A 25,325-nucleotide genomic window follows, 5' to 3' on the forward strand; every position below is an offset into this window, starting at 1 on the left:
TCTCCTAGGGGCTCGGGCGTACGACTAACCTCTCGGCCTCGACCTCGGCTCTCAGCAGAAAATCAGCAAGCGCAAGTCAACAACGTAATGCATCGTCATGTCATCCATAGGACGCCAAGACTTCTCCTCTGGAAACACGACGGCCCCCGGCTCAACAACATACATTTCCTAGGTGTATAAATAGGGCAGTGGTAGTTTCTTCAAGAGGCAGACGACGAACACTCAGTAGTTTTCCTCTAAGTTTTTCGGTATTGGCACTTGCCTCAATCAGTTCTAGTGATTTGGGGATTTTCCCTCTCCCGCCGTGCTTGCAATCCCTAGTGGAGGCACATCGGTGTGAGTAATATAAACTTCATTCTCCCTCTGCTGGAAGTAGAGCCTAACATTATCCGAACCAGGATAAACCGATTGCGTCAACTCACACATCATCTAGATTCTGGGCACGCGACATCATTTTACTTGGTTAATACCGTTTGTCCGAACATTGACACCATGTGACGAGTACCTAGTATAAAAACTTAGTCAATAAACTTGTTTTTTGTTAAGAAAAAAACATTTTTTAACTAGTCTAAATACTTGACAGAAGAAATTCCCGTTTTCGCTTGACTATTCTTCTTCGTCCCTGATTTTTATCCCCAAACTCACCGCCGGGGCACAACAATCCAGTTCTCCTTTCGCCGGAATCTGTCCCTCCTCCCCCTCCTCCCCGCCTCTGCGGGTACTGGACCACCGTGGAGCGGGCATTCATCCAGGCTAGGTCCATTCCTTCCTTTGCTCGTAAGTGACCCTGATTTTTGCTCTACGAGTTTGTTTCGTGCTCCATTGAATCTAAATCCCACTCCGCATTTGCGGATTCATGCCCTACTACTATTACAACCCCTTTCATCCATCCATTCCTCGACTAGGTTCTCTTCTCCATCGCGGAAGCTCCACCCGAGTTGACGCCAGAAGAGAATCGGTGCCCTAGGGTGTTCTCGCAGAATTATTTTCCAGAAGATTTGCAGATCGAGTCGAACCCTATGCCCCACGTTAAGCCTGCCGCCGGCCTGCCCCCTTACCACCACCGGGCGCTCCCTGGCCCCGGGCAGGGTCCAGTTCCCACGGGACATGGGATGATGCACCGGGAGGTCCGTGATCAGTACGGGCCGCTGGGGCCGAGGATGCACCTACCACCGCTGGGGCACGGGCCCGCTCCGTTCCCCTACGACATGCTGCCTCCGCTGCCCCCACCGGAGGTCCTGGAGCAGAAGCTTGTGGCACAGCACGGGGAGATGCAGAAGCTGGTTATAGAGAACGGCCGGCTTGCTGCAAGCCACGCCTCGCTGAGGAAAGAGCTAGCCGCGGCGCAGCAGGAGCTGCAGAGGCTGCAGGCGCAGGGGGAGGCCGCGAAAGCCGCTGAGGAGGAGGAGATGAGGGGCCTCCTTGACAAGGTTGGGAAGATGGAGGCCGACCTGAAGGCCCGTGAGTCCGTGAAGGTGGAGCTGCAGCAGGCTCATGCTGAGGCGCAGAGCCTTGTGGCCATGAGGCAGAACATGGTGGCAGACGTGCAGAAGCTGAGCAAGGACCTGCAGAGGAACCTCGGTGAGGCACAGCAGCTCCCCGCGCTCTTGGCTGAACGGGATGTTGCAAGGCAAGAAAATCAGCATCTCAGGTCTGTGGCGGATGCTGCTGTCTATCCTTTAGAATTAGCATGCATACTGTTTAATCTTCAATATGTGATTGGGTTCACCTTTGCATGCACCGTTTATATTTCAGGAGTACTTATGATTACGAAAGGAAACTCAGGGTGGATCACTCTGAATCTTTGCAGACGATGAAGAGGAATTATGACTCCATGGTTACGGAGCTTGAAAAACTTCGTGCTGAGTTGAGGGACACATCTAATCTTGACAAAAGTGGTATGGAGTTTTGTTGTTTATCAGTTATTTCCTTTATTACTTTGTATGTTAGAATCTGTAGGGACTAGATTTTTTATTTCAGGTATTTTTACCACGAAACATTCATATGTGTAGGTTTTTTCTACAATAGCACCACCCAAAAGGCCGATGGTATATCTAGCCATCTTTCTGTTGGACAAATTGCTTATGATACTGGCTATGGAAGTACACAGGTGAGCCGTGAGCATCTTTAGTTCTTTACTTCCAAACTTAAAAGTTGTGAAATGTCTGTTTGCTTAAAGAGGCCATCTGACAGTGATTTTGAAGCCAGTTTCATTCTAATAACGGCAGAATCGCTGCCAAAAATGATTTCTTCTGAACGTTTCATTTCGCAAAGCACCAATAAACAACCCAAAGCTGAGCTGGTTTCACATGAGAAGTGCTCCCTCTGTTTGCACCTCCCTTTTAACTTCACTCATGTTTACTTCCTTTTCCACTGTTATAATAAACTCCACCAATACCCACCTCTGCCACAGATATCAGATTAATCTGTGACCTGATAGGATTTGGTTAGTGCGTGCATATATTTTTTATTTGTTGTATGACACTTGTATGATTAGAAAAATGGTTATTCTTTCTCCAGACATCACTCATGTGGGAGCCGCTAGCACTGAGTCTGTCCTTCTTTATATCATTGCAAGCATATCTAAAGGGCTATATCTATCAATTTAACCAACATCCTCTCTAGAGCTGAAAGTTTGGGCCGGGCCATTTGGGCTAGCACGAGCATGGCACGAAAAAACAGCCCAAAGCACGGCACGACACGAAGACAAATGGATAGGGCTGGCACGGCTCGAATGGCCGAGTTATGCTGTGCTTCAAAGTTAGACACGATGGGTGGGATGACACAACACGACTAGATGGGCTGTGCTTAGGCCGACACAACAAAGTGAGGCACAAATTAGAAAACTAATGTTTAAATGGTTCTTTAATGCTCCAATAATTTTTATCTCTTCACAAAAGTTATAGAAAACATCGGTACTTATAGTCATCTTAGTAGAATATATGTTTTTATTAAAAAATAAATATATATAGCAATCATCAAAGTTATAAATAATTTGAAGATGTATTTTTTTAGGTATATACAAGCTTTTTTCTCCGTGCTATGCTTGGGCTGGAACGGCACGACATCGGCCCGCTGTACTTTTGGGCCGTGCTGTGCTGTGCCTAGGTTTTTGGTATTTGGGCATGGTGCGACACAGCATGACACGAAATTAACCCGTGCCGTGTCGGCCCGAAATAATTTGGCCCGAGCCACGCAGGCTCGACATTGCCCAACTTTCAGCTCTAATCCTCTCAGGCAACTTGCCAAACTATTTAAAAACTAGTTAGTTGCCCGTGCATCGCTACGGTTTCTATATATCATATACGGTTTCTTTGTATAATATAAACCAACACGAGTTGCAGTGGTTAGAGGCAAGCGCTTTGTTCCTAGAGACCATGGTCCCAGCGGGTGTGCCTTTTTTTATATTTTCGCTGAGCGCGTGGGGAACTCTGGCGATGCTCGCTACGCGTGGGGGGAGGGGGACGATGCACGAAGAAACTCACGCTTTAAAGGTATAGCGATTATTCTGATTCATGGAGAAACGTTTCTGAGGAGAAACTAATCTGAAACATTTCTTGGAGAATCTGAATATCTACCAATCCAACCATAAATGTCCTACTGTTGTCATCGTGATTATCTGCCACTACAAGAAAACATTTACTTAAGATTGTACTCAATATCAGAAAATCTGTCCTTCAAATTACAGTCGAGCCTTTTTGTTCAGGATTCTTACATCATCCACAGTTGCAGTGTCCTGATCCACACTTCAGGACATGAATTCAAGAGGGTTCATTCTCAACCTTGCAGTCCTCCCACCCATTTTCTCTTCCTTGTCTAACAGTGCCAACTTTCCAACAACTGAACACAGCTTCATCTGAGTTCAATGTCTCATTTCCCTGTTCATTTATTCCATCCCAATTCCCATTCAGGCATTCACCCATAGGGATGAAAACGGTAGGTAAACGCTAAAACCGTTTCTGTTTTCATATTTTTTATTGAAAACGAAATCGGAAACGGTAACTCCATAAACGGAAACGATATCGGTATTTCAGAAACATCGAAAACGAAGGTTCGACGGGTAAAATACACCGGTAACAGTCGGAATTTAAAATATGATCGGTAAACATACCAATATGAAAATATTCCAATATAACAAGTTCACAATTATCACAAGTTGACAAAGCCAGTTGACTGCATCTTGGCCAGACCAGCTACCCAAAAGCGGCGACGTAAGCAGACGCCAAAAGATTTTATACCTAGAAGAAGCAATAGACTGAAGAAGGATGGTAGGGGGGCGCCTTCCACAGCTGTCAGAAAAATAAGAGTGGATATTGCTAGAACCTTGGGGATATGGGCTGACCAGGAGGGATTGGCTCAAGAAGCTCTTGATGAATATGGGCGGCTGTTTTCTAAGCCTCTAACTCAGGACCATGTCGCTGCCTTAGCTGCACTGTTCGGTTGGGCAATTCCGGAGAATGCTGATGCTGCAGATTCACTGTTGGGACAGAGTCCCATTATTGTGTAGTTCCCCCTTTTGTTCTTGGGTTGGGAAGCTTTTTCTCTAGTCGTACTCCTGTCTTTTGTTTCTATGGATATCTCAAAATTGTTGATTTGGAATGTAAGGGGACTCAATAATAAGTCTCGGCGGGATTCTGTTCGTAGTTTGATTGATTCTGTGAAGCCGGAAGTGGTTTGTTTGCAAGAAACAAAAAAGGAAAATATTTCTAGATGGACAGTCATGTCGACCCTTGGGGCTGATTTTGATGAATTTGTGTTCCTCCCAGCAGAGGGTTCTCGGGGTGGCATCTTGGTGGCTTGGAAGGGCAATGTGTGCAAGGCTATTGCATCAAGGGTGGATGTTTTTTCTGTTTCTGTTCAGTTCCAGCAGAGTGAGGGCCCCCCTTGGTGGTTCACTGGAGTTTATGGCCCACAGTCGGACGTCCTGAAGGTGCAATTTCTGCAAGAACTTCGTAACATTCGCCTTACGTGTGCTGGACCGTGGGCTGTTGGAGGGGATTTCAACCTCATTTATAAAGTGGAAGACAAAAATAATCAAAATGTTGACAGGGCAATGATGGGCCGTTTTCGTCGTCTTCTTAATGAGCTTGAATTGGTGGAAATTGATCTTTTGGGTAGACAATTTACTTGGTCTAATGAGCGGGAAGCGCCAACCCTTGTCAGATTAGATCGTGTTTTTGTGACCACTGATTGGGACCAGTTGTTCCCAGATTGCATTCTGCAAGCTTTGGCTTCTTCCATTTCAGATCATTGCCCTTTATTGCTGGGCTTGAGGGACTCCTTCATGGGTAAACGTCGCTTTCATTTCGAAAGTTTTTGGCCAAAACTTGATGGATTTATGGAGGTTGTGCAGCAGTCCTGGGAGCAGCCGATTATGGCTGTTTGCCCTTTACAGAGGCTCGCTGACAAGCTGCGGAGGCTTGCCAAAAATCTGCAATCTTGGAGTCATAGGAAGACAGGCAATATCAAGCGACAACTTCTTCTTGCGAGGGAGATTATTCATCAACTGGAATCTGCCCAGGATTCAAGATTGCTGTCCTCACTGGAAATTTGGCTTCGGAGACAGCTTAAGCATCATATTTTGGGCTTGTCTTCCTTTGAGAGGACCAGGGCAAGGATGCGTTCTGGTCTGAGATGGCTCAAAGAGGGAGATGCCAACACTGCGTATTTCCAGCACCATGCCAGATACAGGAAGAAGAAAAACTTTATTGCCAGTTTGAAGACAGAGGACAGGGTGTTCACTGATCAGAAGGATAAGATTGAGGTGGTCTGGGATTTTTACAGCAATTTGTTGGGATCTGCGGGACAACGTAACTTCACTCTTGATCTTCAATCCTTTCATCGATCAGCTGTTGATCTTACCGAGTTAGACCGGATTATTGACGAGGAAGAAATTTGGAACACCATCAAATCCATGCCTTCAGATAAAGCTCCCGGGCCAGATGGCTTTACAGGCAGATTCTACAAGATGGCGTGGCAAATTATCAAAGTAGATTTTATGGCTGCTGTGAATATACTGTTTCAGGGTGATGATAGTAGACTTTTTCTCCTCAACTCTGCATATATTACCCTGCTGCCCAAGAAAGTTGATGTGGAGGAGGTAAAAGATTTTCGCCCTATAAGTCTGATCCATAGTTTCGCCAAGATCATCACTAAGCTGCTGGCTAATCGGTTATCAGGGAAACTATCACAGCTTGTGTCACCTAATCAAAGTGCGTTCGTGAAAGGTAGATACATTTTGGATAATTTTGTTCTTGTGCAACAGATGGCCCGAGTTTTGCACAGGCAAAAGGAACCGAGAGTGCTCCTAAAGCTTGACATCACCAAGGCCTTTGATTCAGTTTCATGGCCTTTCCTTTTGGAGGTCTTACAACATCTTGGTTTTGGTGCTCGGTGGTGTGATATGTTGGCAAAGTTGCTACGCTCTTCTTCTACTAGAGTTTTGGTTAACGGTGAACCAGGAGAGTTGATTTATCATCAAAGGGGGCTCCGTCAGGGCGACCCTTTATCTCCTATGCTCTTTGTGTGTGTTATGGACGTTCTAAATTCAATAATCTTGAAGGCTGAGAGCTATGGTTTGTTACAGCCGCTGCTTCGTCGGGGAATTGGACAGAGAATTTCCTTATACGCCGATGATGTGGTTCTGTTTATGCATCCGGTGAGGTGTGACTTGGAGACAGTCAAACAAGTTCTGAAGGTGTTCGGTGAAGCCTCAGGACTTGTTACTAATTTAGCAAAGAGCTCGTTTACTCCGATTTGCTGCAATGACCAGGAGGTTTTGGCAATCCAAGAGACGCTATCTTGTAATTTGGTGAATTTTCCTTGCAAGTACTTGGGCCTGCCTTTGTCTATTAGAAAGCTCTCCAGGAGGGACCTTCTCCCTCTAGTTGAGAAGGTTGCAGATAGATTGCCTGGTTGGAAAGCTGCTCTTATTCACCCGGCGGGTAGGGCTACTCTTGTCAAATCTGTCCTCTCAGCTATTCCAGTTTACCACCTTATTGCACTTCAATGCCCCAAATGGGTCATCAAAGCCATTGACAAGATTAGGAGAGGTTTCCTCTGGAAAGGCCGCAAAAATATCAATGGTGGGCACTGTTTAGTGGGTTGGCAGAAGGTGTGTGTACCATTGACTTTGGGTGGTTTAGGTGTTCCAAATCTTGAAGTTATGGGCTGGTCCCTCAATTTGAGATGGTTATGGTTGAAGAAAACACAACCTGAGCGGCCGTGGGCTTTCTTGGATGTCCAAGTTCATCCCAATGCTGCTGCACTTTTTGCTGCATCGGTTCAGTCAGTTGTGGGCAGTGGAACTGACACCAAATTTTGGACTGATCGCTGGCTGCACGGTAAAAGAATTGCAGATTGGGCTCCTTCGCTGTTTGCAGCTGTTAACAAGAAGGCTGTGAGGTCAAGAACAGTCCAGGAAGCAATTAATGGTAGCAGTTGGGTTCTTGACATTAGGGGCAATTTCTCCTCTATGGCTTTCTCCGAATTCTTCCAGATCTGGGATCTTGTTCGGGAGGTTCAACTGTTATCAGATGTTCCAGATCAGCACATATGGACACCTTCCCCCTCAGGCTCTTACTCGTCCAAATCGGCGTATGATCTTTTTATGATGGGAAGGGTGGGTTTTGCGCCTGCTGAGCTTATTCGGAGAAACTGGGCCCCTCCAAGATGCAAGTTCTTTCTTTGGCTCGCGACTCGAGATAGGTGCTGGACTGCAGATCGCTTGGCAAAGAGGGGTTTGGACCATCCTGTTCAATGCCCCCTTTGTGATCAAGAGGATGAAACGGTGCATCATCTTTTAATCTCTTGTGTCTTCTCTAGGGAAGTGTGGTTTAGGATTTTCTCCCTGGTTAATCTGCGGCAGTTCTCCCCCGCGAGGGATGATTTGGTTTTCCAAGATTGGTGGGCTAATTTGGAGGCCAAGGTCCCTTATGCGCTGCGCAAAGGGATTAACTCCCTTGTGATGTTGGTGGCATGGTGGCTTTGGAAGCAGCGGAATAATTGTGTGTTTGAGGGGGATGCTCCTAGTGGCAACCAGATTATTCAGAATATCAAAGACGACGCTCAGAGGTGGTGTCTCGCGGGTGCCAAAGATCTGGGCACCATCTGGCCTTAGTTTAGGAGCAGTTTTGGCTGTTTTTATTTTTATTTTTTCTCTGTACTCTGGTCTTCTTTAGACCATTGGTGTTTCTTCTATCTTAATATATCTAATGCGCAGTTCTCCTGCGCGTTTTAGAAAAAAGACAATATGACAAGTTCACAAATTCACAAAGATCACTAGTCACAAATTGGCAACTTCACAAAGATCACAACTTTACAAGTTCACAATGCACATGTATAATAGGTTCACAATGTAACAAGTTCACATAAACACATTTCACAAGATGACAAGTTCACAATTTCCAATATAACAAGTTTACAATATAACAATTAACAACTCCACAATATAACAAGTTCACAATATAAGAAGCTCACAGAGATCACAATTCATAAGTTCACAAGTTGTCTAGTTCACAAGTCCACAGTTCATAAGTTCACAAAGTTGACAAGTTTACAAGTCCACAATTCCCAAGTTTGAAAGGTCACAAAGCATTACACAACGAATACAATAAGAAACACCCATAACATTCATGCCACACTAGCGTGATTAAATAGACATTGCACTTCACAAATCACAATTCACATATGTAGTTCACATAAAACCTCATATGCAGTTCACAATTCACATAAAACCTCATATGCAGTTCACAATTAATTAAATGGACATTGCTTCAATTAAATGAACATTGCTTCTAGGTGCAGATGGACTGACATGTATGCTGGTTGCAAGAGAGCAGGGTAACTGTAATTTTGGTTGAACATGCAAGTATGCAACCCTTTGGTGCATATTGACAGTTCAGCTACTAACTAACCCAAACCTAAACAGTCTGGTCCTCTAAATCTAAAAATACATATAAGAAGCACTGAAAAAGATCCTACACTTTTAAGGATGCAGTATCATCTGTAACTTGCAATCATGAAGCTAAGTAGGTTCAATCACATCGTGCTAAGAACATAGCACAGACCAACGAAATACTACTAACAAACAAATGATCATCTAAAAAAAGATAGAATACATATTTTCTAGAATGCAGCGTTCAGCATTCAGTATAAAGGAAACAAACAGTAGTCACTAGTCAAGTTCACCTGTACTACGGGGAAAGAATTTTCTTGTCTCATCCTAGCTAGTATTCACAAGGGAAGCATGCAACTAGCACGGATTTTAAAATGACAAGCATACTAAATACAAACGATCGGAATTAACAACAGCTGCAGAATATAAACAAACACAACCTGAAGTCCTGAACTGCTGAACAATTGCGAAGATTAGGGACGGCCAGATGAGGGGTTGTCGGCCCGGTGAAACACAGAGACTGAGAGAGTAGATCGAGATACCGGGAGGGGAGGGTGAGGCTGCGAGGGTTGACGACGAGTCAGTGAGGTACAACAGCGATAGCGTATCGACGACACGACAGCGGACGGAGGAGCTGGGAGCTAGGATGGACCTGTGGAGCCGAAGTGCGACAGCTGCCGGCGAGATGGACGAGTGGCGGGATGACCGGAGAAGGGAAGGGACCACGGCGGGCCGACAGCTGGCGTCTGTGCGTCAGCACAACTAGAGTCCAAACTCGTTGCTCGTCTCTAGTCTCCGGTAGAGTGGTGGGCTGCTAGGCCGTGAGTCACGGACTGTGTCGATGGATCTCTAGAGGTTGGGCACTTGGGCTGGGCTGGCTACTATTTCTGGTTAATTCCGATTTGTCATTTTTGGTAAATTCTGATCCAAAACGGTAACCGAAGGAAACGGTCGGTAAAGTACCATACCGATTGCGATAGAAAATTCCGATTCTGAGAAATACCGTTACTAGCAAATCCGATCGAAAAAAAATCGAAAACGGTTTCCGGAATACTGAAAAATTCCGAAACCGTTTTCATCCCTATTCACCCACAATACTAGATCCTCTCCGTCATCTCCTGGGCGTCCTGCTCCTACCAGTACCTTCCTTCTGTGACACACACCACCCTCCAGTACCTACTAATACTTACAGAAATTATTTCTTCACCCTAACATGCAGTTACTTGCTTATGAAGAATGTTCAAAATTTTCAGATTTCATAGTTTGTTTGTTAAATCGCGAAAGGGCCTCTAGCCTAGTGGTTAAGGACTTCCGAGTAGCACCTCCAAGTCCTGGGTTCGATTCCCCTCGGGAGCGGATTTTCAGGCTTGGTTAAAAAAATCCCCTCGCTGTGCCCCATCCGCTCTCGGGTTACGATGTCCTGTGCGCCACCCTCCGGTTGGGCCGTTGCAGAGTGGACAGTTGACGCCGGCCCGTTAGTGATGGGGGGCCAGGGTTCGGGGATTTTCTCGGCTGGGACCATTGTTTCGGTCTCTTCTTAATATAATACCGGGAGGGCGGTTTTTCTCTCCCCGGCGAGTTTTTTTTAGTTTGTTAAATCAGCAAAATTTGCAGGATCTGAGCACACCTTGGTTTGCATGCTAACATTTGATAGAGCTATACAAAAATATGCCAGATAATTTAAAGTTGGTAGATACCTGTCATGCCAAGATTCTAGTGTACATAATACATAGTGTGTTACTGCGACTACTGAATGATTTAGTCAGTGCTTCATAGTTGGTTACTTTTAAGTTTGTCCCTGATTCTCTCTTTTCGTTCTTGTTTTTTGCTGGCTTTAAGTTAGTGGATGCTATCTTGCTGTGTAGAAAATGGATCGCAAACTAATCAGTCTACCATTTCAAAGCACTCATAATCTGATTTCTGCCTTAAGCTTATTGTAACTCTGTTTGGATTCATCTTTATGTAGTGATAACAATATGATTTTGATGTTAATTCAGGCAAGGGCAACTCCTACCGGTCTGGCAGACTTAAGTGGAGTCCCTGGAGGCGCTGGCCTTCGTTCTGGATTCGACCCATCAAGAGGCAATGCATACGATGGCTCTCATGTTGCCAATTTCAGCTCTTCAAAAACTGGGACCCATGATGCATCAAGGGGTGCCACTGGCTTTGACTCTCTCAAGGGTTCTGGGTATGATGCTTCAAAGGCGCATGTAACTGGACAGGCGTCAGCTACAGCGGCTCATGGGGGCATTGCTGGTTACTACGGGTCCAATCAGGCAGCACATGCGTGGGGACAATCTGCATCGCCCTACGGATCTGTACAGGTGCCACCATCCTACGCATCTGGGTCAAACACATCCTATGGCGCAGCAGCAGCAGCAGCAGTGCGTCCCTATGGTTCAGCTCAGGCGCAACCATCATATGGACAAACGCAGGCACCATCTGCGTATGGGCACACACAGCTACCATCATCCTACAGTCTAGCACAGGCGCAGTCTCCCTTCACCGCTGCGCAGGGGTCCTCGCCCTATGGGTTGGCTGCGCAGCCTCCAGCCTATGGATCTGGGCGAGCAGGCTCCAATGCTGGCAGTTACGAAGCTCCTCAAGGACGTAAATAAGTTCGCGCCAAATTTGCATACTTGGCCACTTGCGAAAGAGAGCTTTGTTACACCGAGTCCAAATCCTTTCTGTTGCTACTTAAACCTTGTTTAACTGTGATGTCAGAGGAACCTGTTACAGCCGATAAAACGATTCTCTGTAAACGTATTATCGTGACCGATGATGCCGATGCATTTTTTTGTTCAGTAGAGTAGGCCATTTGGGAACGCAGATTTGAGTTGTGCGATATTGGTTCTATATCTGGCTTCACTGGTTGGTTCATTCATAACGTTAAATTATGTTTGTTTAAGTTCAACCGTAATCAGATACCACACTAAAAATTGCTAACAGCGTATTCGATCTTTTTATTGCTGATACATCTTTTTATTGTCGATACTCGAGTGTAAATCATTATCATTTAAGTTACCAAACAGTATCCAAGTTATGTCCATTTGTCTGGTTGAAATGCTGCATGTACTATGTGAGATGCACACTGTAAATACTGGGGCTGGCTAGGCTAAGCCGTAGCATCATAGCATGTTGCTTCAACTTTGTAGCAAGCATTTGAGTTGGGAATTAGCTGCTGTCAGGAGATGCCGCATAATGTCCTTGCATCCATGAATTTGCAACAGGATGACAGGATCAAAAAACGAAGCACACTATTTAACACTCCTGATTGTTTACAGAATTTACACTCCTGGTTGTTTAGAGTGGGTCAGTTTTCGTGCAGTGTATATCTGGGAAGGGGAGGAAAAGGTGCACGGAAAATCCATGGTGAACTGAATGTCTTCTGAATCTGCATTCCAGAGGTCTGAGGTCGTCGTCAGTTGCTGGTGCTGCACCACAGCCGTAGTTCTTGGTGGCCGCACTAAGTACCTACGCGTCCAAGAGAAATTCCAGCCGCAGCTTCTTGGTGTCCGCACTCTCTCGTGCCGGTGGCTCCTAAGCCTCTAACCGGACTCCGGCAGAATAAATTCATGCGACCTCTACCCACGCACAAGGGAATCTGTTAGGCCCTAATGCCCCCCCTACCCCCCTATACTGTGCCTGCCTGCTAGCTCCAAGTTTAAAGTCGCAATTAGTGTAAAAAAAGTTAAAGCTGCTGCCGTGATTAGATATTTAGATGGAAGGGTATATATAAAGAGGAAAAAAAGGGAGGAGGCTTTACAAGAATAAGAGCAGTAGTACAAGTGAAGCTATATAATTGATGACGGACACATTGATAATTACGCACACAGGAGTATAGGTGATATGCAGCTAGCTTTGCTGCATGGAGAATCGACGCCATAATCTGTACGTCTAGATTCGTGGCCCTGAACCGCGCGCTGCCCCATCATTAGGATTCCGCGTAGCTAAAATATACAATTGGCTGTTACGATATCGACGCCACGTCGTGGTTACAGCGAGAGCGCATTACATGGATGTAGCTTAGTACGGCAAGGGACTAATTAAGTACCGGGACAAGGGCACGAATTAAAACTGGGAGATCTTTCGTCTCGCAGCTTCCCTCCTCTCTAGAGCATGCATGGCGGCACTGGCAGCATGTGAGTAGAATTGGCGTGGAATTGCTTTTACATGGCAACGAACGCGGCATACTGCATGCCCTTTTTGACTGGTCCGTCCTCAGTAATCTTTGCTTATTATATACTATATATATAGACAGACAGTTAGATACGGGCGTGGTGTATTATGCAATATTTATTGGTCGGAATGGTCGATAGATCTTGTGAAAGTCTAGTTGTTCGGCACCGGAAATGGTAGATTATTGGAGCGGTGTGGATGCTGGTCTTTATCATTGCATGGATTGTCTTTCTGTGTGGAATTCTGATCACGGGGGTCGCGTGCAGACCACGGCTTGCTTCTCTGGGTCTGGGGGGCCGCAGGGCTTCTCTTATACACGGCACGAAGCTGTAGGAATAGAGATCGAGCTGCATCTCCTGAGGTAAAAAGAGGCGGCAGACCAAATCTTGGCAGTAATGAATGTATGCGCGTAATGCATTTTACGGCAGTTGTTATCTGAGCGAGGCGGGGTTCACGTTCATTGTTGCTGGACAGCTGGATTTGTTCCGGGAATAACAACTGGACAGAGAGGAGAAGCACACTGGAGAATCCCTTTTCATCTGGCAACTACTGAGAAGTTTTTTACAGTGCCCTACCTAACCTAACCACGTATACCTACGTGCATCACATTTCGGCTGCGACTGCAGTGTGTGCAGTCTGCAAGAGGTTGTTTTCGCTGAAGATCCAATATGGGCAACCACCAGCTGAGCCGCCAATTGGCCAGTCAAAGGGAGGCAAAGTGGTAGACCGCTGGTAGGCAATAGGCAGGGGATGGATTCGATCGTCCAGTTAGGGCGAAGCTAATATTAGGGAGAACTAAATTAGATTAGGGAGGGCTATTAAACTTATTTGTTGTACGTGAGAATTAGCTAAAGAAACTAACAGCCTCTATAGAATTAGGGGTGTATTAGGGAGAACATTATCTAGAAATCACAGATTTGGACAAATGACAGTAAAAGGAGACTTTTTTTTTTACCTCGGAAGCTCCTCAAAACTGATGCGAGCAATAGAAAAAAGAAGGGTGCAACAGCAACGCTGCATGCATGCTTGGCTGCTCATCACTCCCTCCCTCCTCACCCGGACGTCTTCCTGCGGCTGCAGAATCCAGCCAGCGGCGGCGCCCTTCCCATGGGATGGCTGGTGCGCGGCGTGGGCCTCGCTCGGCTGTCGGCCCATCCCCACCGTCCAAACCGCCCGCCAACTTGCGGGGGCGGAATCCTTCCCGATTCCGCTCCGTCGTCGGACCTGGACCTGCTTCTTGGCGCAACACGGCTCGCTCGGACGCCACGCCACCGGCTGCGCTGAGACTGCCTGCACTGCACGAGAGCCGGTGACAGCGAGCCACCGCGCGTGCACTGCACCCGTGCACACCGCACCTTCTTCCCCCCCACCCCCCCCCAACCCCCCCCCCCCCACCCCCCCCCCATCGCCAGAGGCGCCCAACCCCCGCTATAAATCGCGCGCGCGCGCCAGCCCACCCCCCGGCATCATATTCAAGCCAACCAATAATAATACCAGCCAAACCAAGCAGCAGCAGCTCCGGCGGCTGCTGGTCCGTCCTCGCAAGCGCCGCTCGACCGGCGAAGAGATGGGCAGCTGCTTCTCGTCGTCGTCGAGCGGGTGGGCCGCGGGCGACGACGCGGCCGGCGGCGACGAGAGGAGGAGGGTGTGGCCCAGCGACGACGACGGCGGCGAGTGGGACGTCGACAACAAGGCCGCCATCTACATCGCCAAGTTCCACCGCCACCAGTCCGGCGTCGTCTGCGCCGACTGCGCCGACCAGCAGCAGCAGCACGCGCCGGCGGCCGCCACTGCTGCCGCCCAGTGACTTGGCTTGGCTAGCTCGCTGATCGATGCATGGAATCCGAGATGGTGACGAGAGTTCAGTTCAGTAGCAGTAATCATGTCTTGTTCTTTTTGGGCGTGGATGATCCAAATCCAATCAATCGGTCATGCCCCCGCCATCCCTCCTCCTCCTCCTCCTCTGCCTAAGGTTTTTTCTCTCTAGCTAGGACTATCCATCGAGCTGGTTAGCTGCTAATGAATAATCATATCGACGGATATTACCTAGGCCTAGATTGTGTAGTACATACGTATGTATGTAAATTTGTTCCATATATATACACACATATGTGAAGAGACTATATATATATGCGCTTGCTTTTCGAATCCTCTCTGCAATGCTTTCCTCCAGTTTCAAACAATCCTCGATCGCATCTACAAATCTCGTGTACTACATGTTTGTTCTTGCATGCATGTTTGATCAGGACATGCATGAATTCTTGACATGCAAGTCTGATTAACGAAACAAGATGATGATGAATTATGATAGCTGCCTGCTTTGTGCAGTGAAAGCTAGCTAGCTCTCTCTCCACGGCCTGCATGCACACCGACAGTTCAATGCAAATCATTGCACAAATCTCATTAATTCCTCTATATATACTAGCTAGATGATCACGAGTCACTTCAACTTTCAACATTATACTAGATGAGTGCCCGTGCGTTGCAACGGGAACATTTAATAATATGATAACTTATGTACAAATGTGTGTTATATTGTTATGAGAAAATGTTTCAAAATCCATTGTGATCCACATGGCGCGCCAGCAGCCGGAGCGAGTGCCGCCGCAGCAGTGTCCTGTTGGTTGCGGAGGTGGTTGGAAGCGCGACGGGGTTTGCGGGAGCCCGCCCCTGAGCGGCGGGCTGTTCGCGGCGGCGACGAGCGCCAGCAGCCGGAGCGAGTGCCGCCGCAGCGGCGTCCTGTCGGTTGTGGAGGTGGTTGGAAGCGCGACGGGGTTTGCGGGAGCCCGCCCCTGAGCGGCGGGCTGTTCGCGGGGTACCCCGTGGTGGGCCCGAGGACGCGCTGCTGACGGTGTGCCCCTGGGACCCGCGCGTGCGGGGCGGCACCCTCTTCCACCAGACCACCTTCAGCCTCCCCGTGCGCCGCGCCGTGCTGTTCGTCGCCGAGGTGCACCGGCTGCGGGACCTGGAGCCCAGGGCGCTGTGTGGCGTGGAGCTCTACGACGGCATCCTCATGCGCTACGTGAAGGCGTCCACAGCCTACCTGGGCAAGCCCGCGCCGCGCGGGGAGCCGTCGGGAGACATGGTGGACTTCGACATCACATACTACCGCAGCCGTGACCCCGGGCGGGCGCGCCTGTTCGAGGACGTGCTGGAGGAGGTCGAGCAGATGGGCATCTTCAAGTACGGCGGCCTGCCGCACTGGGGCAAGAACCGCAACCTCGCCTTCGTCGGTGCCGCGCGCAAGTACCCCGGCCTGCCGCGCGCAAGTACCCCGGCCTGCCGCGCTTCCTGCGCGTCAAGGACGCCTACGACCCCGATGGCCTCTTCTCCAGCGGCGGCGGCGAGCGCTGCGGCCAGCTGCGCGCACTGGTCTTGCTCGTGGAGCACGACGTCGGTGAACGGGACCAGCGCCGCGGGCGGTGCGCGCACGGAGGAGTCCGGGTCCCGAACGCGGCGCAGCGCGGCGGCCAGGAGCCTGGGCACGAGCGGCGCGACGGCGTCCCGCGGGTGCTCCCCGGCGACGAGCGCCAGCAGCCGGAGCGAGTGCCGCCGCAGCGGCATCCTGTCGGTTGCGGAGGTGGTTGGAAGCGCGGCGGGGTTTGCGGGAGGGCGTGCGGGCGGATGCGGGGACGGTTTACACTGCTAACTTAATAGTTAGTAGAGATATCCTTATCTGACACCATAAAAACACTTGATTTTATAAGTCAAAAGCCCTTAGGTGCGCTAGTGTAGCAGTTGCACCGACCAGAGCCACGCCACCCCCACGCTGTACCTTGTGCTTCACTCAATCACAAACAAGGTACTACACGCTGGTATCCTAGAGGTCTTAGGGTTGTTTGTTTCGAATTAAAGTCGTTTATTTGAAGCTAATACAGATTAAAGCTAAGCGAATATGCTTTTTTTTTATTTTTTTACTTTTTTTTAAAAAATCGGTCCATCGCGGATGATATATATCCCTATCTTAGCTGACTCATGATTGTCCTTGCCTCCTTCAACAGGCGTGACCTGAACCTCATACGTGCACGCCAGAGCAAGATCAACACTCCCGAATCAAGATCGTAATGAGTGGTATTGAAGGGGACTAAGGCCCCGTTTGGTTTAAGGTGACTAAAGTTTAGTGACTAAAGTTTACATTTTTAGTCCCTAAATAAGTAAACACGTTAACTAAAGTGGGGTAACTAAACTTTAGTTTTTTAGTCACCAAGGGGATGACTAAAAGGGACTAAAATAATATTTTTACCTTATTTGCCCTCTCCACTTTCTTTTTATAACAAACATTCATTAATTAATAGGGGTAAAACAATCATTATTCATAGCAATTAATGCTCTTTAGTCCGGTTTAGTCATTAGAACCAAACGGGGTGCTTTAGGGACTAAAATTTAGTCACTAAAATTTAGTTTAGTGACTAAAGAAACCAAACAGAGCCTAAATCATTTCCAAGTGGGTTGAATCAAGATCATAATGAGTGGTATTGAGGGGGACTAAATCATTTCCAAGTGGGTGTGTTAATTTGTTCCGGAATCATGACCTAAGACCAATGTTATCTAATTTGTATAAGCTTTGATCAACTGGAACCTTTCCTAGCCTCAATCCTGAACAAACGAACGCACTCTTTAATCCCTGTGATTTACGGCTGAAACGAAGGCCTCGATAATCTCCAATGTACCCCGAAGCACGGGTCGCCGTGATGCTGCCCTTCCCTGTAATAATCACACAAACACACACACGGATACACAGGAAATGAAGCCCAGGAAATCACTCCCTATCTGTACAGCTCGCAAGTCAACGTTTCACAAGACCTGGTACTCACATACAACGATCACATACAACGAAAATCCCGACACATGTCTTCAGACGGAGTTACAAATTCACCGGAGCAACATCAGGTCATAGTTATACATTCCTAATTTTTCTACAAGTACCAAACATGAGACGTACAAACTCTTCGGCGTGTTGCCTGTAGGCTTCACTTCCCTTCACCCAGATTACGGCAACACCGTGGACCCTTGTGCTACGGATCGCTGCAAAGGATTTCGGTGAAGACGGAGAGTGCGTCCTGCAGGTACGACGACCTGCTCTCGTCCGGAACTGGAGCGTTGAGCATCGTTAGAAGACACCCCATGGGTAGGTTCAGCGTCTCGCTTGGGGTGTCCACCAGAAGCGCACATAGCTCCTCTGCCATCTTCGAGTAGCATGCCCTGTCAAACATGACACTGTCAGCAAGCCCAGTGAGAGAATACTCCAAATATAAACCTAAACAAGATTGCTTCAGAATTCCAAATGGTGCTGATCAGCTAGGATTTGAACAATTTAACATAACAGTGAAGTTCCTCAGGTAGTTCAGGTTTGCTATTTGCATCAACTCATTATAATCCAGTGGCCCAACTCCATCAAAACATGGTACAGAAGGAAATGGTTTCAGATAGTGGATGTGGATCAGCCACATACTGTAGAATCGAACGTTACCTTGACTCAACAGGTAATTTGCTTCCCCAGACTAACAACGACTCGTTTAATCGGCCAAAGAAACTTCTGCATGATTTACTCATCTCCTCGAGTGAACCCTGAAACAAAAAAAGTAATGCTGATCTCAGCCACAGTTCTACAAGGAAATGCTTGTGAGTTTGTCTCTGAAGTAAGGGCTTGTACCGAATCATCCATGGCATTTCTTTCTTGCATTGAGTTCTTCAAAACGTAGAAGTCTACGTATATTCCGGCACCAAGGTCCCAGTCAGCAATTTCATACTTGTGGTTCTCCAAGGCACTTGTGATCCTCCAGACCTCCTGATGGTTAGCTGAGCCAAAATAACAACGAATGAAGTGACTGCATATTCATACCAGGAATGCCATGTTTATAAAAAAAAGATAATAAAATGAATAGATTGTTTGAACAAACTCATCATGAGGTTTCTAGGAAATACGTGCAGCTGTATATTTATGCACAGCAAAAGCAATATGTTTCAACCATGGTGAAAAAAGGGTAATATATTTACCAAATAAAGAAATTCATTGAAAAAATGTTTAGGGCACTGTAAGCAAAACTTACATGACAGAAACATAGAATGAGCAACAGAAGTCACGAAAATAATATGAGCTTTCTTCCATTGTCACACTGAATCAAATTCTCCAGTGCGCCCTGTTTATCTCCATAGTATTCGTGATAAAGAGCCTGTATATAGAGCTCATTAGCTACACATGCTTCATGTGTGATGTTTTTTCATGCACTGGCATTATAAACCACTTGCAAAGCATATTACTAAAGAAATTTTCTACTCACCAGAGCTTCATGCATCCATTCTTCTGGTATACCAAGTTCTACAATGTACTGCCTTTGAGCATCATCTCTACTCCATGACTCGCAATACTGTGATAAAACTTCCCTGATTAATTTCTCATGAATGTATGGGGCATCGTCAAGATACAACATGTGCAGAATGACATAGATAGCCCAATGGCACCTCCCAAGACAAAGCAATTGATAAACAAAACTTAAATCTAGCAAGTGAAGGTCATTTGAACTGAAAGCTTCAACAGCCTCCAAAATTGAACGCTGATGCCATATGAAATGATAATCCAAGGGGTCGAATGAAGATGAGAATGCACTGAACATAGTCTGAATATCGAGTGGTGTATCAGGTGATAATTGATACCACATAATCAAACCAAGGTACCTCTTCCAGTCAATTAGTAAATCTAGAAAAGCGGCTTGTACGTTACCAGCAAGTAACATATATACCTTTAACCAGTCTTCCTCAATATAATCAAAATCTAGACCATTCATTTTCCACTGATCCAGTGTTTGTGCAAGGTCAGACCGATTTGACATTGACCCACCTGCCTGACTTAGCAAGATTGCCAACCGAACATCACCCCTTGAGGCAGCAATTTCAGTGGCCGTGTCCAATTGTCGACCAGTCAAAAGGAGGAGGATATTTTCCAAGTACCTGGCATCATTTAAGGAACCCACCTCTCCTTGCACACCCGATGGCAAACACTGTCCTGTAACCAATTGCTAAAATCTGCTCTCCTAAACAAAGGGCAGGTTGTAGCCGTCGACGAGGCTGACGTCGTAGAAGTCCTTGTCGCCGTCGTCGTCGAGCGTGAACTCGGCGAGCATGGCGGGCGGCGACGCCCCCGCGCCGCGGCACTCGACCTCGCCGGAGCCGCAGTCGCCCGTGGCGCAGGACCCCTTGCCGGAGGCGTCGAAGGTGCAGCCGGAGCGGCCCCAGAAGCGGCCCGACCACCCCTGCGGCGCGTACAGCGAGCGCAACTGCCCCGGCGCGAGCGCGAAGCCCGTGGTCTCCAGCGGCGGCGTCCTCGAGCCGGACAGCAGGCCCGGCCACACCGTGTCGCCGCAGCGGTTGGTGAAGGTGAACGTGATGTCGCATATCGACCCTGCGCGACGGACGCGAGCACCGCACTGGAAACGGACACCGGTTCAGTCACACTTGCCCTTCCTCCCCCACGAATCCGAACAGGCGGGATCGATTGGTACTGGCAGAAGGGAAAGAACACCAGGCACGCGCTGCCGGAAAATGAATCAGAGCCACCACGTACGTACCTTGGAAGAAGGAGAGGATGAGGACGGCGATCGAGGCCGGCGAGCCCGGCAGACGCGCCCGAGATGGACGAGCAGCATCCCGGCGCCCAGCACGAGCGGCTCGCCGGCCTCCGAGTCAGAGCGACCTGCGAGGCACGGGCCATACGAGGAAAGCGGTTACACTCGGCGAGAGAGCTGGATCCGCGGGCGGTGAATCGCGGCAGGGGGAGGGCGTGCGCGGGTTTCGCGGCGTGGGCTGCTGAGGGGGGGGGGGGGGCGCTGGATCCGCGGGCGGTGAATCGCGGCGGGGGAGGGCGTGCGCGGGTTTCGCGGCGTGGGCTGCTGAGAGCGGGGGCAGTCTACAATGTGCTCTTAATAGTTGTAGAGATTGTGCAAAAGCGCCAAGGAGTCCCGTCATTTCGTGCTTTTGATCACTCCTTTTCCTGTCCTCCGATCCTTTGTTATTGCCATGCTACACCGCTCGAGCCGCTATAGCTAGCTATATATTTGCTGTTGCTGGAAGATCATGATTCGCTGCTGCTGATCGGTAGCAAGCCACCTACCTACCTATCTAGCTAGCTAGATCAGTATGCAGATATTTTTATTTGAAAAAAAATCTTCCTTTTGCTACCCGTTATATATATATGAGCATTTCTTTGAAGACAAAAGGGAAAGGACAAAGAGAATTTCTCGCCCAAAAGTATATATAATATAGTCCCTATAATATATATACATTTAACTTTAATAGCACATATATACAAACTGATGAAAACGTACGAGAGTAGTGTTGCCTGATATATTTATTTTGTTCTCATACATGGTATATTACCAACAGGTTGGCACATCTAACTTTCTTAATCCTTTTTTTATTTACGAAAGCAAACAGATGCTATCTAACTTGATCTCATTTGAGATAAAAAAAAATAGGAAAGAGAAGGCAACCAGCTGGTAATGGTATCCAACGCCAACTTGGGCTGAAGTTTCTTAGAAGGTAGAGCGGTACGGTGGTACCTTTAATTTTAATTTTAATAGCAACACGTGGCTGATGATCGAGATATATACCAGCAACTCATCATTTTTCTGCAGATTATCACCCGCAACTGTTTTCAGGGCGTAGATTCTGTGAAATGAAGAAGCTTACTACCACACAAAGAAACTTTTTTTCGCATTCAAATTTTGATTTGAAAACATCAGCTGGCTGCAAAAGACCTAGAGCTAGCTCTTGTTCCCACACTCTGGTACCACCACAAGGAATCTCAGTTCCCAATATCTTTTTTATTAATAAGGAAATGAATCGTCCCTAAAAATCAAACAAATGTGACCTGCAAGACTCAGTTTTCCCGGCAGATAGACTAAGTTTTCCCGGCAGATTATACAGCTGGTCACACAAACCTGTCTCTGAACTCTCGTCCTTTCTTTCTTTGCTCCGTGGAAAAAAGGAAAGGAACTCCCTATGGGCCGGGGGGGGGGGGGGGGGGGGTGTAGATAGAGCATCAAATCCTTTGTGTCGACCGAGCTTTCCCTCTCATTCCTTTTCCTTCATGCCAAACCAGCAGGCCGTGATCGATCGTTCTTCGTTCAAGGGACCGACGCATTGGCCCAGTCGCTAGCTTGGAATAATCTGTCTAATAAAACTTGTTATAAGGCTATGTTTGGTGTAGCGTATGCTTGCTAGCTCTCCCAGCTAGTAACTTTCCGTCAGTAGTAGTGGTTGAACTTGGCTTGTGGAATCTGGCGATCGAGCCAACAACTAACTAGTCGCGGAATGTTGGGTGGGTGCTCCCGACGACGACTTGAGTGAGGATCACAAAGAAGCATGCATGTTCTTGCATTGGCGACAGATTTTCCAAGCCTCAGTTTCAGACAGCCGCTGCGTCGTCCTTTCGGGGTTTTTTTCAGAGAAGAATTGTGTGGACGAGGGTTCCTGCTGGCTGCCAACAAGCTTCTGCGCTTTGGAAAGTACGTACGTACGTACGTACTGGAACTTTCTTTCTTGTCCCCTGGAAAGTACGTACGTGCACGCAGGGACTAATATAGCTCTGCTTTATTAGTGTATGGACTTTATTTGATTGTGTGTTTGACGAGACGACGTCAAGCACACAATCAAAACGCCACCGCCGGCGATCTGTCTCTTCCTCGCCACCGGCGGCGGCCGCGACCGGAAGACCTTGTTCAGTTAATTATTCCGTCCGTGGGCGTGGAGGATTGGAGGGTAGGTAGGAGGATTGAGTTGGTAGCTGATCTGCGGCAGGGCATCGATGCTTTGGCACCGATAATGCAGCTAGGTCGACAGGTCGTCTCTGTCTCTGGACGCTGAGGAGCTGATGATCCAACATGCATGCTGGGGTTGTTCTTGTCCCTGGTCCCCGTGAGATCGGGGACCGGAAGGGGGCAGGAGGACCCGGGCAGGGCGTCCGGACACACGGTGACGAACGACACGTCCGCTGGTGCTGCTGCTGGAGCGCGCGCGGAGGGCAGGGGTCGTAGTTTGTGTGAAATGGATGACGGATAATACACATCTGGGGAGAGGATGGAGGTGGTCCGGATGTGTAGTTTGTGTGAAATGGATGACGGGATCAATCGATCGGAGTCGAAACGAGCACTCGACCGTCGCACTGAACTGTTCAGCAACGACTCGATAACGAAGAGGAATCGATGGAGACCAAGACCGCCGACCGTCGCACTCAACTGGTGCTGGTGGTCTTCGTCTCCGGTCGGCAGCAGCATCGCCGCCGACCGCGTGAACTGGTTGGTGACCACACCGCAGCAGAGCAGAGCAGAGAAGCCGGGGGGGCATCCGCGCATCGGATCCCGGGTCGCACACAGGCCTCTTCCCTCCCCTGACTTTTGGACACATGGAACATGGCCGCCCTCACCTCATCCCATTCCTAGGTCGAAACCATCCTAGCTGGGTCTTTACGGGGCCGCCGATGGGCCGAGTGTCCATGTGGTGTGATCTCTCCCTCGTAAGAAACTACTGCTTTGCTTTCTTTCTTTGAATGCTGTTCAGCCCGGAAGATGCAAATCCCACACACACGGCCACAACCACAACAGGCCCCAGGTCATTGTCAAACCCTGGGTGCGTGACTGACAAGTGAGTGACACGACCAAACGTATCGTCCACCACTGTTCCACACATGGCGCCGCGATTCGTGTTACGAATAGTTGGGCCATCATTGTGGCCCAGCGACCGCTTGCAATATATGTACTTACTCAGTTAAAAACTTAATATCGGCACCTGATACTACCACGGCTTCACCCATCCGCGCTGTTATTCTGGACCCGCCCACGCGCCCCGGCTGGTTCTCCCGCCATGCCTCGGCGCCCGCGCAACGCTCTCTCAGCTACTGCCCTTTTGGGGACCCCCGGCGTCTGCGGCACCCAGCTATTGTGCTTGTCCAACACCCACTCTGCTCCGCATCTACCACACATCGCAAAAATAGTGCAAAACGAGCACTCGAACTTACGCCACACTGCTCCAGAATTTTGTGTTTCTAACATGATTGTTTCTCTAATTTATGTAAGTTTTGATAGGTTGCAATGAATCCTGATCAAATCCTAGACGAAACGAACGGGCTCGAATCACGTTCTCACTTGCATGTACTGCCTGTTTGGAAGTCACCGGTTTTTTTATGAAACTAGTTTATTTAAATTGAGGGGTTACAAACAAACTAGTTTTTGTCCTAGTTTATAGAAACTTGATTCACAGTTTCTTAAAAACCAAGAAACTACCATCCTATAGCTAAAGCTCATTTATGAAAATAGAGATCGTTCCAACCACCATTAACCAGTTTTTTTTTTCATAAACCAGTTTCTATAAAACTAGGAACTGAATTCTTAAAATCTAGGTTGCTTCCAAACAGGACCCTAGTTTATCCCGATTTTTATATGACAACGTATCAGATGCAACCCAAGTTTCGTGCAAACTCCGTGCAAACCAACTAACAAAAGTTATAAAAATTCTTAAAATATTTATAGATGTAATTTTTTGTCTACTCTAACATTGTATAATTTATCAAATTCATCAAATGTTAAGAGATAAAAAAGATAAAATTCCAATATAATTTTCATTTTGTATCTCAGAATTTTCTTTTTTTATCTCTTAACATATGATGAATTTGAACTTGAAATTTTATATAGTCATAGAGTAGGCAATAAAATACATCTATATTTTTTGACTTTTTTGTGACATTTGTTGGTTGGTTTGCATGGAGTTTGTACGAAAACTTAGTTTGCACATGATACATTGGCCCTGTTTGTTTCGGCTTCTGGCCACCAAAAGCTGTTGCGGACTACCAAACGTTCATCTTTTCAGCCAGCTTTTATAAAATTCGTTGGAGCAAAAACCATCCAAAATCAATATAAACACATAATCGGTTGAGTCGTTGTAATAGTAGGAATCCGTCACTTTCTAGATCCTGAGCCTTATGAACAACTTTATCTTCCTCCATACGTAATCGTAATGATACTTAGATTCTCACCACAACCAGATTTTTAGAAAAGCTGGTCAGAAAAAAACTGAACCAAACAGACCCATTGTCTTTTTGGGTGGTAAGTATTTTGTCTGATTGTTTTATTAAACTTGTGCACTGAAATATGCAACAATATCAAATCTTGCATGCAATGTCTTCTCTCTTTTTCCTTTCACTTTTGCATGTAACGTGATCTTCGTTGACGAAAACACAATGGATTATTACTATTCCACG

General features: G+C 47.5%; 3 protein-coding genes across 4 annotated transcripts; 2 read left to right on the forward strand and 1 right to left on the reverse strand.

The window, feature by feature from the left end:
- Positions 1 to 554: 554 nt before the first annotated feature.
- On the forward strand, positions 555 to 11,750 carry LOC100276260 (uncharacterized). Of its 2 annotated transcripts, NM_001367310.1 has the most exons (5): positions 555 to 777; positions 906 to 1,651; positions 1,756 to 1,898; positions 2,013 to 2,110; positions 10,894 to 11,724. In NM_001367310.1, exons 2-5 carry the CDS (start codon positions 1,020 to 1,022, stop codon positions 11,512 to 11,514), a joined length of 1,494 nt encoding a protein of 497 aa, NP_001354239.1. In that variant the 5' UTR covers positions 555 to 777; positions 906 to 1,019; the 3' UTR covers positions 11,515 to 11,724. The 2 variants fall into 2 exon arrangements, with proteins under 2 accessions (NP_001354239.1, NP_001354240.1); NM_001367311.1 differs by having other exon boundaries at positions 657 to 1,651; positions 10,894 to 11,750.
- A 2,790-nt stretch (positions 11,751 to 14,540) lies between these two features.
- LOC100276159 (uncharacterized) lies at positions 14,541 to 15,223 on the forward strand. Its single transcript, NM_001328643.1, has one exon. It carries the CDS (start codon positions 14,643 to 14,645, stop codon positions 14,880 to 14,882), a length of 240 nt encoding a protein of 79 aa, NP_001315572.1. The 5' UTR covers positions 14,541 to 14,642; the 3' UTR covers positions 14,883 to 15,223.
- A 2,748-nt stretch (positions 15,224 to 17,971) lies between these two features.
- Positions 17,972 to 19,694, reverse strand: LOC100275928 (nuclear pore complex protein NUP96). The gene is made up of 5 exons (XM_020551418.2): positions 19,357 to 19,694; positions 19,126 to 19,248; positions 18,729 to 18,874; positions 18,546 to 18,643; positions 17,972 to 18,292 (listed from the first exon to the last, which is right to left on the reverse strand). The coding sequence occupies exons 2-5, from the start codon at positions 19,136 to 19,138 to the stop codon at positions 18,091 to 18,093; spliced, it is 459 nt and encodes a 152-aa protein (XP_020407007.1). The 5' UTR covers positions 19,139 to 19,248; positions 19,357 to 19,694; the 3' UTR covers positions 17,972 to 18,090.
- Positions 19,695 to 25,325: the final 5,631 nt, after the last annotated feature.

The sequence above is a fragment of the Zea mays genome, chromosome 4 (genome assembly GCF_902167145.1).
Source record: "Zea mays cultivar B73 chromosome 4, Zm-B73-REFERENCE-NAM-5.0, whole genome shotgun sequence".
Classification (NCBI taxonomy): Eukaryota; Viridiplantae; Streptophyta; class Magnoliopsida; order Poales; family Poaceae; genus Zea; species Zea mays.

What these genes read in the sequence shown, in the direction of transcription:
- LOC100276159 (NM_001328643.1), top strand. Translation starts at nt 14,643, where the DNA reads ATGGGCAGCTGCTTCTCGTCGTCGTCGAGCGGGTGGGCCGCGGGCGAC.
- LOC100276260 (NM_001367310.1), top strand. Translation starts at nt 1,020, where the DNA reads ATGCCCCACGTTAAGCCTGCCGCCGGCCTGCCCCCTTACCACCACCGG. An exon ending in CAAGAAAATCAGCATCTCAG is followed by an intron (nt 1,652 to 1,755) that starts GTCTGTGGCGGA and finishes TTTATATTTCAG; the next exon opens with GAGTACTTATGATTACGAAA. An exon ending in ATCTAATCTTGACAAAAGTG is followed by an intron (nt 1,899 to 2,012) that starts GTATGGAGTTTT and finishes TCATATGTGTAG; the next exon opens with GTTTTTTCTACAATAGCACC.
- LOC100275928 (XM_020551418.2), bottom strand. An exon ending in GAAATGCCATGGATGATTCG is followed by an intron (nt 18,644 to 18,728) that starts GTACAAGCCCTT and finishes TTTTTGTTTCAG; the next exon opens with GGTTCACTCGAGGAGATGAG. An exon ending in AAATTACCTGTTGAGTCAAG is followed by an intron (nt 18,293 to 18,545) that starts GTAACGTTCGAT and finishes GCTTGCTGACAG; the next exon opens with TGTCATGTTTGACAGGGCAT.